Source organism: Amblyomma maculatum, chromosome 1 (assembly GCF_055883805.1).
Source record: "Amblyomma maculatum isolate TAMU_Amacu chromosome 1, ASM5588380v1, whole genome shotgun sequence".
Classification (NCBI taxonomy): domain Eukaryota; kingdom Metazoa; phylum Arthropoda; class Arachnida; order Ixodida; family Ixodidae; genus Amblyomma; species Amblyomma maculatum.
Window position 1 is genome coordinate 213,578,232 of NC_139344.1, and position 12,739 is coordinate 213,590,970.

At 45.8% G+C, this 12,739-nt stretch overlaps 1 protein-coding gene and 1 long non-coding RNA gene across 2 annotated transcripts in view; both read right to left on the bottom strand.

The window, feature by feature from the left end:
- LOC146205571 (uncharacterized) overlaps positions 1-12,739 on the bottom strand; it is a 103,121-nt gene that overhangs the window by 66,816 nt on the left and 23,566 nt on the right. The window lies entirely within an intron of this gene.
- LOC146205573 (E3 ubiquitin-protein ligase MARCHF3-like) lies at positions 479-1,883 on the bottom strand. Its single transcript, XM_084590261.1, has one exon. It carries the CDS (start codon positions 1,641-1,643, stop codon positions 675-677), a length of 969 nt encoding a protein of 322 aa, XP_084446387.1. The 5' UTR covers positions 1,644-1,883; the 3' UTR covers positions 479-674.

A 12,739-nucleotide genomic window follows, 5' to 3' on the forward strand; every position in this document is an offset into this window, starting at 1 on the left:
TACAAGCTCCGCTCATCGCGTCTGTATCTGTAAGAAAGCTAAAAGGAAAAGCAGACTAGTCTGTCCCTTCGATGGCTGTACGCAGAAGTTCGTCCATTTTACGTCAATACCGAACTTGGTTTGGTTTAGTTTATGGGGTTTAGCGTCCAGAAGTGACTAGGGCTATCACACGCCGTAGTGGAAGGCGTCGAAAATTTCGACCACCTGGGGTTTTTAAACGTGCACTGACATCGCACGGCAGACGGGAGCTTTGCTTTTCGCCTCCATCGAAGAACGGCCGCGAGTTAACTTTCAAGTAGCTGCGCGAATTCCAAGCTGGACGCCAAGAATAAAGGGACTGCGGCAAAACATCAGTCACTAACTCTGTCACTAGATGTCATTAACTCTGTCCTGCCCTCAGCGGATTTGCGGAAAAGCGCTAGTCGTATTCGAGTGGCGAAAAAAAAAAAGAAAAGACGATGTGCAGTTCGAACCGCAGTCACACAAAAACACTTTATTGCACTCAGTACACATCTTTTCCAAAATGTGTTGTCCAGGCAACCCTTGAAAAGTAAAAAGTTCTCACTAAGCAACATCGAAAAAACAAACAGTTCGGGAGTCAGTGAAAAAATAAAAGCACTCTTTGAGCGATAAAAAAAAAAACAAAATTACATTAAAAGCCAGCTGGCCTTTTTTCACAGCTGCGACGTACAGATGGTGCTGCCAGAGGACACATTGTCGGGGGTGCAGAGCTCGAAAGAACAATCGAGGTCCGACACCGAAGGCAAGGCGCTCCCGCCCGCCAGCGGAGGTCGGACCGTCACAAGGGGAATGACAGTGTCTGCATTCTTTCCGTTGTTCTCGGGCACATCCTGTAAGTGGCGTGGTGCATCAAGGACCCTGGCGTAGGGGTTGGCCTTGCGCCATTTCCTCCAGCTGCTGTAGTGGAACCGGAATGCGAGCACCGCCCATGTGCTGTACACACTGAATAGTAGGAAACCGAGCGTGTTGAGTCCGACGGATTCCCACAGCCTCTGCTGCCGCATCTGCTCATCCGCGCCACGCAGACAGAGCACTCCGCAGAGCAAGGCTAGAGGGGACAGTAGACCGAAGCACATCAGGTCTCCAAGGAAGCCCCGGCTATCGTTTGTGCACCGCAGCCACTCACAGAAGCTCCGGGGCCGGCGCTCTACATTAAAGTGGTAGTGGCAAATCTCGCATGTTTCACTGCCACTGGTCGTAAGCCAATGCTCGAGGCAGGGCAGATGCACCAGCCCCACAGTGCCCGAGCATACACACATGGAAAGCAACGGTAGACCTTGGTCTCCTTCGTGGCAAATGCGGCACATAGGTTCACTACTTGCCGTCACGTTGGTCGGTGCCGGGCTCAGCAGCGTGTCTTCATCTTCGTCGCCTGGACCGTGCCACGCTTTCAGCCCACTGACGCGGCACTCGGGGCCCGCCGCGAAGCTGTCGTCGCCCGGCGTTTGGCACCCCGGTTCATCCATGCGGCTGATGGGCGTCGACTCCAGAGGCTCAGAGGTCTCAGCAGCGCTGGCCTCGTCGGACATCGCGAAGCATCGAATCGGCACAGCTTCGCGTGGCAGAGACAACAGCCGTGTGCCGCACGAGAATGCGGCCTCGAGGCACGAGTCATGGCGCATAAATGCGTGCCACGTGAAGGTGGTCAGTTAGCATGCGCACATTCGAAGCAGCTTCTTGCGGCCCCTTGATCGGGCTTTTTACTGAAAATTATTTATGGTATCTGCGTATCTTTCTTCCCGTCTTCGACTCACGACCCTGAGTCAATCGACTGGGAAAGAGCGCAGTAAACCGCTGCCCGGACTTGAGTAACAAATAGGAGTGGGAGCCGTTAGTCGCCGGAACGAATGCATTTGGCCTTATGGGCGCGCCTTATGTGTTCAAGAGCCTACTTAGCATGCAAAGAAACTGCTTCTGCTCATGCCAGATACGAAGTGTTGAAATAAAGTAGAATCGTTAACAGAACAGGGAGAACGATAGTAAAGTTTTACAAACAACGGCATTTTATCGATACAATATCGTGCAGCACTAGCCCTTGGCTATACATGGTCCAATGATATAGTGCATATTGTAGTAAAATGATTTTTTTGTGAAATAAAAAAAAATTATATTCCGGTCTCCTCCCAGGTAGCCACGTTGCTGCAGCTAGTTGGGCGATTTACCTTCGGTCTACAGTATAGTAACTCGGAAAGGATAAGCAGATTTTTATTGTTATTTCATGCAATGGTCGTGACCCTCGCTTTCAACCAAGGTAGTCAGGGCTAAATTTAAGACATTAACCTCGGCAGCGCTGCGGTCTTTAAATCGACCTATCGCGTTGGTGTGAGCTCCTTCCTTTTCCACCTTCGGGCTCACTTGACTCGCCTTGGCAGCACGCGTCAAAACGAAGTAATCTCTGCCACACCCAACAGATTGGAGCAGAGCAGTTGGGCAACGTTCGTGACGCCACACGAGAAGTGGACGTACAGTTTTATCTAAAACCCTTTGACATGCTGTGCGCATTTGTATACAAGTAAATTCGCATGCTTATCGAACAGTGGGCTTCACCTAGGAGAGATTTCTTTGTTTGGGCCGAATACAGCGTCATTCATATCACAAATAAGGTTTTTTTTTTTTTTTATGCCATATCGCAAGCGTGGTAAATAACATCTCGTGAAGCAGTGAGATGGGCAGCACACTGTCCGCCATTTCATGTGCCGATATATTTTGTCCCCAGTTTTAACATGCTCCACTTTTTTTTTTCTTAGAAATTACAAGTGTAACGTGGGCCTTCTAAAACACGTTATTTCCATGATCGTTCCGCCGTTTACCTGATGTGTTGCGGCATTTCGATATGTCGATTTCCATCAATTATGACACGTTGTACGGAATTCAGCGCATAACTGTAAAAAAACAAAAACAAAAAAAAAAAACCAACTGCTAGTATTTTGAGCTAGAATACAAATAAATGGTCTTCCTAAATATACTAAGTTAGGCGGATAAATATTTCAGCCGGAACACAAAGTGGCGCGTGAAAGGGTTAAAAGACACTGGGAAGTGGCTCTGCGGACGCCGACAGCGCAAAACTGAGGAAAGAGCAAGACAGAGTTGCGTTATTTGGGCTCCTGGCCGCCCCTCGTCTATGCACCGTCAGTGCCAAATTTCCAACCCACTGAGGAAAGCGACGCTGAGAACGCAGAGCCGGCAACGAATTACGGAACTGAAGTGTGTTCAGCGTCGCTGGGCAGCGGGAGGATATGCGTCGGCTCGGCCGATTAGGGGAAGCAAACCATTACTATACCTTCCCTGCATCCTGCACTATCACCAGCAACAAAGCCGAAGCCGGTCGAGTCGGGAGCGCCTAAACACAAACACAGCGAGTCCGGAATGCTTATAACAATTGATTAAAGGGTAGACGTAATATTAATTTTCAGCCCCCCCCCCCCCCCCCCCCCCCTCCCGCTCCTCTCCCTCCCCGCCCCCCGCGGCAAATATTTCGCGCTACTGTTTTCCCACTAGGTCGTTTTGCGCGCGTAATTTGACGCTTCATATCTCGAACTGCAATTCTTATTTAGAGCTTTTAGAAACTATGTTCCTCTTCGACGTTCAAGGCTTTCAACTCAGCGCTATAGTACCTGACCCTAAAGCAAAGAATAAAGTGCTGGTAATTATAACAGTTAAGGAATTACGTTTTAACTACCAGCAAACACGTACATATCGTCCGCCATTCCGTACAATCCACCTGCACTGACCGCATTGTATGTTTTATAGCGGCTTGAACAAAACTGTAGAGATAAAAGAAAGAAAAGAAAACGACACTCAGGATACAATTTAATCTTGTGCTGCTCATGCTGATACTGGAAAGTGGAATGCCTCAGTGATGCAGGAGTCCATAACTTCATATAAGCTTTGCTCCTTTACAGGCCAATCGTTAAAACTGCGTTGAAGGCCAGGATTACCATTAGGAAACGAAGTCCTGCCGCTTCGTCAGAGAACCGCTCGCTTGCTTTCTTCGTGGTCAGACAAGAGCACTGGCTTGGACAAAGACATTGTCAAAACCAAATGTTCCATTTATTGCTTCGCCTCTTGAGCCGTTCTGAGACAAACCTACAGGACACACACCTATCTTGATTGCAATGACTCATTTCCCGAGTGGTCGTTTTCTCATTTAGTTATTGGCTGCTCTCTTCTGTGACGGCTGGGCTGATAGCCTGTAGGCAACCTCAGCATTCGGCTCTACAAATAATCAAGAAAGAGATTATTACAAGACACGACGTCAGGTGTACAAAACATTCTACAACTGATGGTCCACCCCTCACTTGCAACCAGCGTTACTTTTGGGCAACACTTTATATGTCAACTACATATGTATACTGTTAAAAATAATCTTGCCGTAGTTACCAAGCTTCTCACATAGCCTTGACCGCTTGAACGGTAAAAAAAAAAAAAAAAGAAAAAAAAAACAGGTCTGCTCTTCAGACAGCAGCAAACGGTCGCTCATAAGAAGTTTTTATCATTCATACTGAACCCACGGAAACTTGCTCAACGACTTCAACCAATCCACAAGCTCGAGAAGAGGCATGCGAGTGGGGAAACGCAGGACGACCAATTGCATGCCTCCACGACATTAATCGAAAGGCATGCCACCTGGAGAAAAACATCAAGCAAAGCAGAATGCGCGCTTGTTTAAATATGGTCTTTTATAGCTACAGCTTTAACACTGAATTTCATGCCTCACGGAGTGCTAGACTGCCAGCTGTGCTTGTGGTGCCCGGCAGTGTGCGCACCGTACCGCCATTAGAGGAAGTGGACATTTTTGGAGGTGCCTGCTACATGATTTATTGATAACCTTGGGGAACTTGTCTCTGCCCCTTGTAGGATGTAAATGTATATTACCTTGTGTTGTTCTCGGTGCTGTTTGGACCATTTTCGCTATTTCACTCCTCCGGGCTAGAGCCACGCACAACCAGCGGTGATGTGAAACTGGCAAATAATTTATGGCTGCTACATAACAGTGCCCACTCGGGGATGCAGAGATGTGCATTTGTAAAGTGCATGATTTTCCCCAGGTATCCCTAGGCTTCCCATACTGTGCCGGTAGCCTCGTGTGGCGTAGAGCTATTCGGAGGATACCCTGCGCGTGCCGAAAAGGGTGATTAAATATTTATTTCGTCCATCTCGGTTTCTGTAACGTACGCTGCAGTTCCAGTGCAGGGGCTTTCTTCATATCTCTGGTCGCGTAGCCGGGATGGAGTCTGTGATCTCGGGGAAATAGCCACTGAGCCATGGCAGCAGGAACTTGGGCGATAAGTGTTATAGAGTGGCCAGTCATGACTGAGCAGATGCAGGTTGTCATGAAAAACTTATTCTGTATTGGACCGTGCCGATTTGCTAGCATTTGTTTGCGACTATTTCTGCTAGTAAATAGCGCTTTCCAATCGTTTTCAATTGCGTTCATCCTATTACACGGAGTTTTTACGAGAAAAGATAATACTGCTGTTACAAACAGCCATTTGGAAGTGATCCAGTTTACGCCGTCGTCGTGGTAACAGGTGGGAGACCGTGATAATCTATGACTGTGCCACGGGCACCATTTTATACGTGCAGTACGTTGTTTTTTCTTCCCTTCTCCCTTACCCTTGGCTACCTCTCTGTGGCACAGAGCAGCAGACCACTGTCTCTATTTGGTTATCTTAAATTCCTTGCTTTCAATTCCTGCCTTTTAAAGAACTCATGTGTTACGAAATGATATATTGATCACTGAGGAGAAGTTAGAAGGTATGCGTTGAGTTTAGATTACCGTTACAATTTATGAACAGCACCCAAGTTGGCTGCTCTCCTGATCATTATCATCTGCTGTTCGTTCTGCATTGCACCTCAGTGAGTGGCTTTTTAAGGCGGACGTCTTACTAGCCACATAACACAAAAATCCGTCTGCAGTGTTGTTGTCAACGCACACTGCTTCCCACAAAGGTTGCGTCGCAACAGTGCTCCCGAAGTGGGGAGTGGAAAGATGGCATGCAAGCAAATAACCCTGTGTCCCTGCCCGTGTCGCCTCTGGGATGCCATTTACTAGTGCGGCGTCATTAAAGGACAAATATATCCCCTATTTCCCAACAAAAATATGAAGCAACCATTTTTTTTTTCGCAGTGCTCCGATTGGCATCATAACATTGCGCTTCCCATTTAGTATCCGCCTGCTAGTTAAAGGGGTCGTGAAACGTTTTCCGGAAATTTTGCACGGCTTGGTTAAATGGAATCCTTGTCCTGCATCATATAGTATACCTCGATTCGTTTCATCGCCCGCGTTGATTTAATAGCGACAAAAACAGAATTTCGGTTTCCTAGCGCGCGTCCTCCTCAACTCAACAGATACGTCATAGCGCTAAGCCAATGAGAAGCTCCCGTTGCCGGAGCCTGCTGAGCCAAAGTTGACCGAGCTCGGTGTATTTTAGAGGTTCTAATTGTGCCCTACTCTACGCTCACACAGGTTTTTTTTTTATATGGCCGACGCCTAGGTTCCTCCGTGGGTTCCAGCGTGAATATAGTTGCTACTGTTAAAACATGGTTACATCGTGGGCTTTGAGCCTTACGCCGACGCAACTTTTCGGCAGGTCGGTGAAGATGGAGCCTGCGAGCGACCGGTACAGTAACACTTGTGTCGAGAGGCCGCGGTAACCGCGGCACAACTCCGGCTTGCAGAAGCCCCGACCGTGAGCCTCCCGATCCCAGCCGTTTCGGAACTACGCATTGGTATGTATGTCCGAGTCTTGCAGCTTAGCCTACGTTTGACCGTTGCGAGAGTGCGCAATCGCTAACCGAAGCTTTCGAACAGGTGCAGCTGCGGACGGTGCGTACCGATGCCGACTGCTCTTGAGAGCATCTGGCGAGATCCCGGCGGCGACTCTGGGTGTTACAGATCATCCGCATTTACTCCAAATGCCTCTTGATCATGGACGGCTAGTCGAGAACACAAGGTAAGAACCTTGAGCGAAAGGCGACATAACTTGAACAAGCGGCCACCTGTTTTTCATTTTCTCGAGCAAGAAATGCTGTAATGAAATCTATTGCGGAAGGCAGTGTTAATAAAGGAAAGCTTCCCATTTAACGTTACTTACTTGCGATCATCTACACTGTCTACAGTGTCGATATTGCGCCACGGTAGCACGAACACAACATCGCTGGTTTTCATATTTTTCTTGTTTTCGTAGAAGGTGCGCACGAGCATGACGTTTCACCATGCAAATTACTGGTTTGCTTAATTCCATGCACGAGTAAATGAGAAAACACGCATCATCTGATAATGTGAACTTGCTAAATGGAAAGGGCATGCACATTGATGTGAAGTAACGGCAAAAAAAAAAAAAACACCTCCGCATTTCAAAACATGAATACATAAGGAATGCCACAAGAAATGCAGTAAATAAGTACAAAAGCAATCTCATTTCGGAGGACTCTGTGCTAAGTGGAATTGCATGCAGTGAAGTAGCCTGTCTCCTGCAGAAGCCTTGGGAAAATGCACTAAAAAACGACACAGAAGAGAAAAACACACAGAGCAGGACTGGCTTCTGCAGACGATCACTAACTAGCCCGACAACTCTTGTTATAGCCTGTCCCCACTTGCTGCCAGAACAATCACCATACCAGCACTCAAAGTTTTATTTGCTAGTTTTTTTTTACCCACTTGCATTAGGTGAGTGTTGTATAGTGCGCAATTATAATTAAAAACATTGTCTGACTTCACTGATACCATCATCAACACCTCCACACAGTAAACCTCTCCAAAATGCTTTGACACTGACATTTTACATGTGCTGAAATGTGACAACCAAAAAAAAAAAAAGAAAGACGTTCTTCCAAAGGCCAGTACACCGAAACTTCCACAGCTTAAGTAAGTGTTGGAAATTTTACAGTTAGCAAATGAAGTTATAGAGTAGTTTTGTGGCACTTGCAGAAAGTTTGGCACGTGGCGTGCTGTGAGAAAACAACTGAGAGCCGTTGACAGAAGTGGACTTGTAGTTTATGGCTCCTTCGAATAGAATGACTCCATGCACAGAGCTGCTTAATGCATAAGTCGCATACTTAACATCTTCGTGCTATGCGGATATCAGCGTGGACATTGACATCGGCCACAACACTAGTATAGAGGGTGTAAGACGACTACCAGGTTTTGTCAGTCAAAAGCTGCATTGCCTTCAGGCATTATTTTGCTGCAGTGGCAAATTGTGATTGCACTGGAGTTCTAATATTGGGTGGGTCTCATTCTCTCTCAATCACCTGCAGCAGAATTCAAAGTTTGCCATACTTCCAGGGAGAATAAATTGACAGTGCAAGTTACACTGTACAGCTTCTGTTGGACGGGAATTAATTGTACAGATGCATGAATAACTTTCAAATTTGTAAAAGACCTAAACCATATTTTCATTTTGCTATGCTGAAAAGTGAATATTGCTTTTTCTCTTGTCAACAGGAGGCACCGCTACATCTGCTACAGCCAGCTTGCGCACTGGCTTTGCGGATGCCTCGGCAGACATCACAGTAAAGTCCTCCCTATTTGTGATGCAAGCCAAATAAGGGAAAGGTTTCCATTTGACAGTTACATTGGTTTCCAGTTTGCACAAGGTTTGTAGTCATCACCTTATTCATTCTGAAACAAGCTGGAAAACATGAGAAGAGAGAATTGCAGGACAGCTGGACTAATAACTGGAATTTTACTAAAGGATAGGGGCAAAAGAAGACTTGCACAGAGATGCACATGTAAAAAAGGCCCCAAAAGACTGTTCACTGATTTCTTAGCCACACACACGTCCTTAGCCTTTGCAGTATAGTGTGCCTTTGGATTTGGATCTGTGGCTTCCCTTTTGTAACGAGTGGTTCTTGACCATAAGAAATTTGCTTTTTTTTAGATGATTTTTTAGACCCTTTCTGCTTTCCACGCTTTCACTGCTTTGGGGGTTTTTCGTGCACGTGCATTTCTGTGCGAATCTTCTTTTGCCTCTTTCCTTCAGTAACATTTCAGTTGTTAGTCAAACTTTGTCTTGTGCTCCTCTCACGTGTTTCGTCTTCTGGCTGGTTTTAAGATGAATCAGTACCAACTCATCCAGTTGTTAGTCTTGTTGATATCACTAGCCTGACTGCACCCACTGCTGGGCAAATGCCTCTCCCATATCCATCCGAATAACCCGATCCTGTGCCAGGCGCATGATTCTCGCAAACTTCATAATTTCATCTGCTTGCCCGAGTTTCTGCCGCCCCCTGCTACACTTGCCTTCCCTTGGAATCTAAAAGACATATATAGGCTCACTTAGAATGAATTTTGTGTACTCACTCCCTTCCTTTGCCTTTAGAATTTTTCTTTTTTTGGAACTGACCGCAGATACATCGTAATGGGGGAGGCATCATAATAGACGCCTCTCCCATATCCATTCAAATAACCCGATCCTCTGTCAGCTGCATCCATATGATCCCCGCAGACTTCCTAATCTCATCTGTCTGGCAGAATTTCTGCCGCCCCCTGCTACGCTTGCCTTCCCTTGGAATCTGCAAGACATATATAGGCTCACTTAGAATGAATTTTGTGTACTCACTCCCCACCTATACCTTTGATGGGTGGAATTTTTTTTAGCACTGACCGCAAATGCATCATAATTGTGCAGTTGTGTATATACCTGCTTTTATAGATGCCTCTCCCATATCTATCCAAATAACCCGATCCTCTGTCAGCTGCATCAATCTGATCCCCGCAAACTTTTTAATCTCACCTGCCTGCCTGAGTTTCTGCTGCCCCCTGCTATACTTGCCTTCCCTTGGAATTTACAAGACATATATAGGCTCACTTGAATGAATTTTGTGTACTCAGTCTCTAACTATGAATTTTTTTTTTATTCAGCACTGACCTCAACACATCATGATTGTGAAGCTGTATATACACATTTGTATATTTTGGAGAGAGGAAGACAGCGAAGAAGCATGAATAAAAGATGACTTGCTCTAGGTCAACTTCCTTCTAGCCTAAATATTTTGTATGCACTGATGAACCCGCGGCCAACCAATAAATTATTTTGAAAGCAACATGTCTCTCTTTAACACTCATTTGGTAACATTAGATAATGCCCAAATGTACTACAAAGTGGTGGTCCTTGTGGCACTGACAAACCTAGATTTTCTAGTTGCCGCGTTCACCTTTACACGGCCTCGAAAAATAGTGGCTCATGGGGAACAGAAAAATCAAATGGTTTTCTGCAAAAGCTGCTTTGAAAGGTGGCCACTGTTTGCAGCATTTTGCAGTTTCATTCAGAAGCAAGCCAACATAATCTGCAATCTGTAGGCATGCATACAATAATATGTGCTTTATACTTTGAAATGTACCAGACTTTAACCAGTCGTAAAACAGCATGCTGAAAAGGTATGTATAGTAAAGCCTCCTTTGTTGATGATACCCATAGTTTGCATGGAAACATCTGCACTAGAACCTGAATGACGTTGAGTTAATTGGCCTGCTGGTTGAATATGCCACCAAAATGCTGGTAATACAATGAACTTCGTCGGTGCTGGGGTCAAGTCTGGAAATATAAAGTTGGGATGATTTAATTGTGAAATCTTTTGCTGCTGAATTCACTGCAGGCTAGAATGTAACAGGATTAAAGGGCAGCTGTAGACGTAAGGGCAGCCCACATTGTCACGGCATCTTATGCGTCCTAGTGCACATATCTACATACCGTGCATGTTTTGCTAGTAAACAATGTAACCACAGATTTGCGAAGCTCCAAGAATGCTACACTGATGCTGTCTGAGTAGCTGCTTGTGTCGCTGAATATTGTGAAAGCCTTTTGATGGAACGAAAACTGCTTGGTGAATACTTATGCAGAGTAAGGTTGGTCAGGAGAGCAGGTGATATGTACACCTTCGCAATTTAACCATACAAGCGCAGACTATGATACTCATACAAATTGAAAAATATAAGGGAAGGAATTGAACTGAAGACGTCGCGGTTCGACAGTCCAAACTTCTGCTACATGTGCTTTGGGCTGTGTGTGCTAGCCCGCTTGCAATCTGATCGCCCGAGCCAGGAAAATGGTACACACCCATATGAGCACCACTCCCAGTACTCTTTAACATGTACATAGAAGTGCAGGTGCTTGAGATAAACCTTGGCTGCCGCAATGCACCTCAAACAATGGCATGTTAGCCAGAATAGCAGGTTGGGCTTGTTGGTTTTCCATCCTCAGGTAACAGCGCAAAATGTGGACGGGAGCACGAGACGAGAAGACGATGAGACGTTGTGTCGTCTTCTCGTCTTGTGCTCCCATCCACGTTTTGCGCTGTTACTTCAGAATGTCACGTGCCTGCCCAATATCTACATAATTGTCACACGAACCACTTTGTGTGTATTTACGACTACTTGCACAACACCGTTGCCACCGACTGATGACGAGCAGCTGAACAGCAGTTTTTCACGTACACTCCGCTGTCATTAACTACAAATGCTATCACGCTACGACTTCCCATACCACCCCACCCAACCTCTGTGTGTAATAACTCAACCTTTGGTGCGTTTGCATGTTCTCGGGATACTGAAGAAATCCATGGTACCAGTTAGTAGATTCAAGCAACTTAATCTGACATACATCTGGTGAGAATATTACAACTCTATCCATGTATACACAGATCTGTATCACCACAAGCGTCACCTACAATTGTGGTGATGCCGCTCAGAACATGACTCATTTTTTTTAGGGCATAATTCTCCACAAACCGCTGCTGAGCTTGTGGCCCCTTGGTAAGAGGCTTTCCACATCTGTGGGAAACCACTTCAGAAGTGGTGTGCATTCACAGTTTCAAAGCCTGCATTACAAATTTTTGGAAGTTTTCAATACCATACCCTTACCAGCTTTTGGCCTTTGGCACTACACATCACTGAATTCCTTATATCTACTTGTGCTCAAGGCCACAAGGTAGTGCTTTAGTGGATCCATACCCACTTGCCAATTATATGCCATTATGCATGCTTTATCCATAGACTGCATCTAAATGTGGTTTCACACACAAATATTTATACTTAATTGGACAGGCGGACTGCCCAGAATGTTCCACATGTGATATTACGGAGACTGTGGAGCGTGTACTAGTGGTGTGTCCCAGTACATGCGTGCAAAACAATAACTCGTGTTACTTCTTTGAAGTGTTTTGGCAACAGGCCTCTCTCAGAGGACTTATTGGCCGGTTGGCCAGAAATGGAAAGCTCTACAGAAAGTGCAGGCTTTCTGCTGCTTCTTGCATGACACAGGACTTGACTCGTGACTGTGGTGCAAGTTACTATTCCTGTATATATTTTAATCAAGTCACGACCCTCTTTGTTCTTCTCTTGCTCTTTCCCTGTACAGAGTAGCAGGTCAGATATTAAACTTTTAAGCCAATCTATCTGCCTTTCCAATCAATAACACTTGTGTGAATGCATTTTTCCTGGATGGTTGATCTGGTAATCACACCATCGTAATGCAAGGACATGGGGCGTATGAGCTTCTGAGGTGAACAATTTTTACCCTAGAAATGTCTTTTAAATGATGTGAAGGATTCTGAGCTCTGCTCAACATGATCCTCCTCTTTGGAGTCTTCATCAGGTTCTATGGGACTAGATGAGTGCTGTGGAAAGAACGTGATCAAAGTGGAACCAAGGGGCCTGTTCTTGGTGGTACGATATGCTGGTAGGGGCACCTGTTGTGCTGGCCTCACGGTATCG

What these genes read in the sequence shown, in the direction of transcription:
- LOC146205573 (XM_084590261.1), bottom strand. Translation starts at nt 1,643, where the DNA reads ATGCGCCATGACTCGTGCCTCGAGGCCGCATTCTCGTGCGGCACACGG.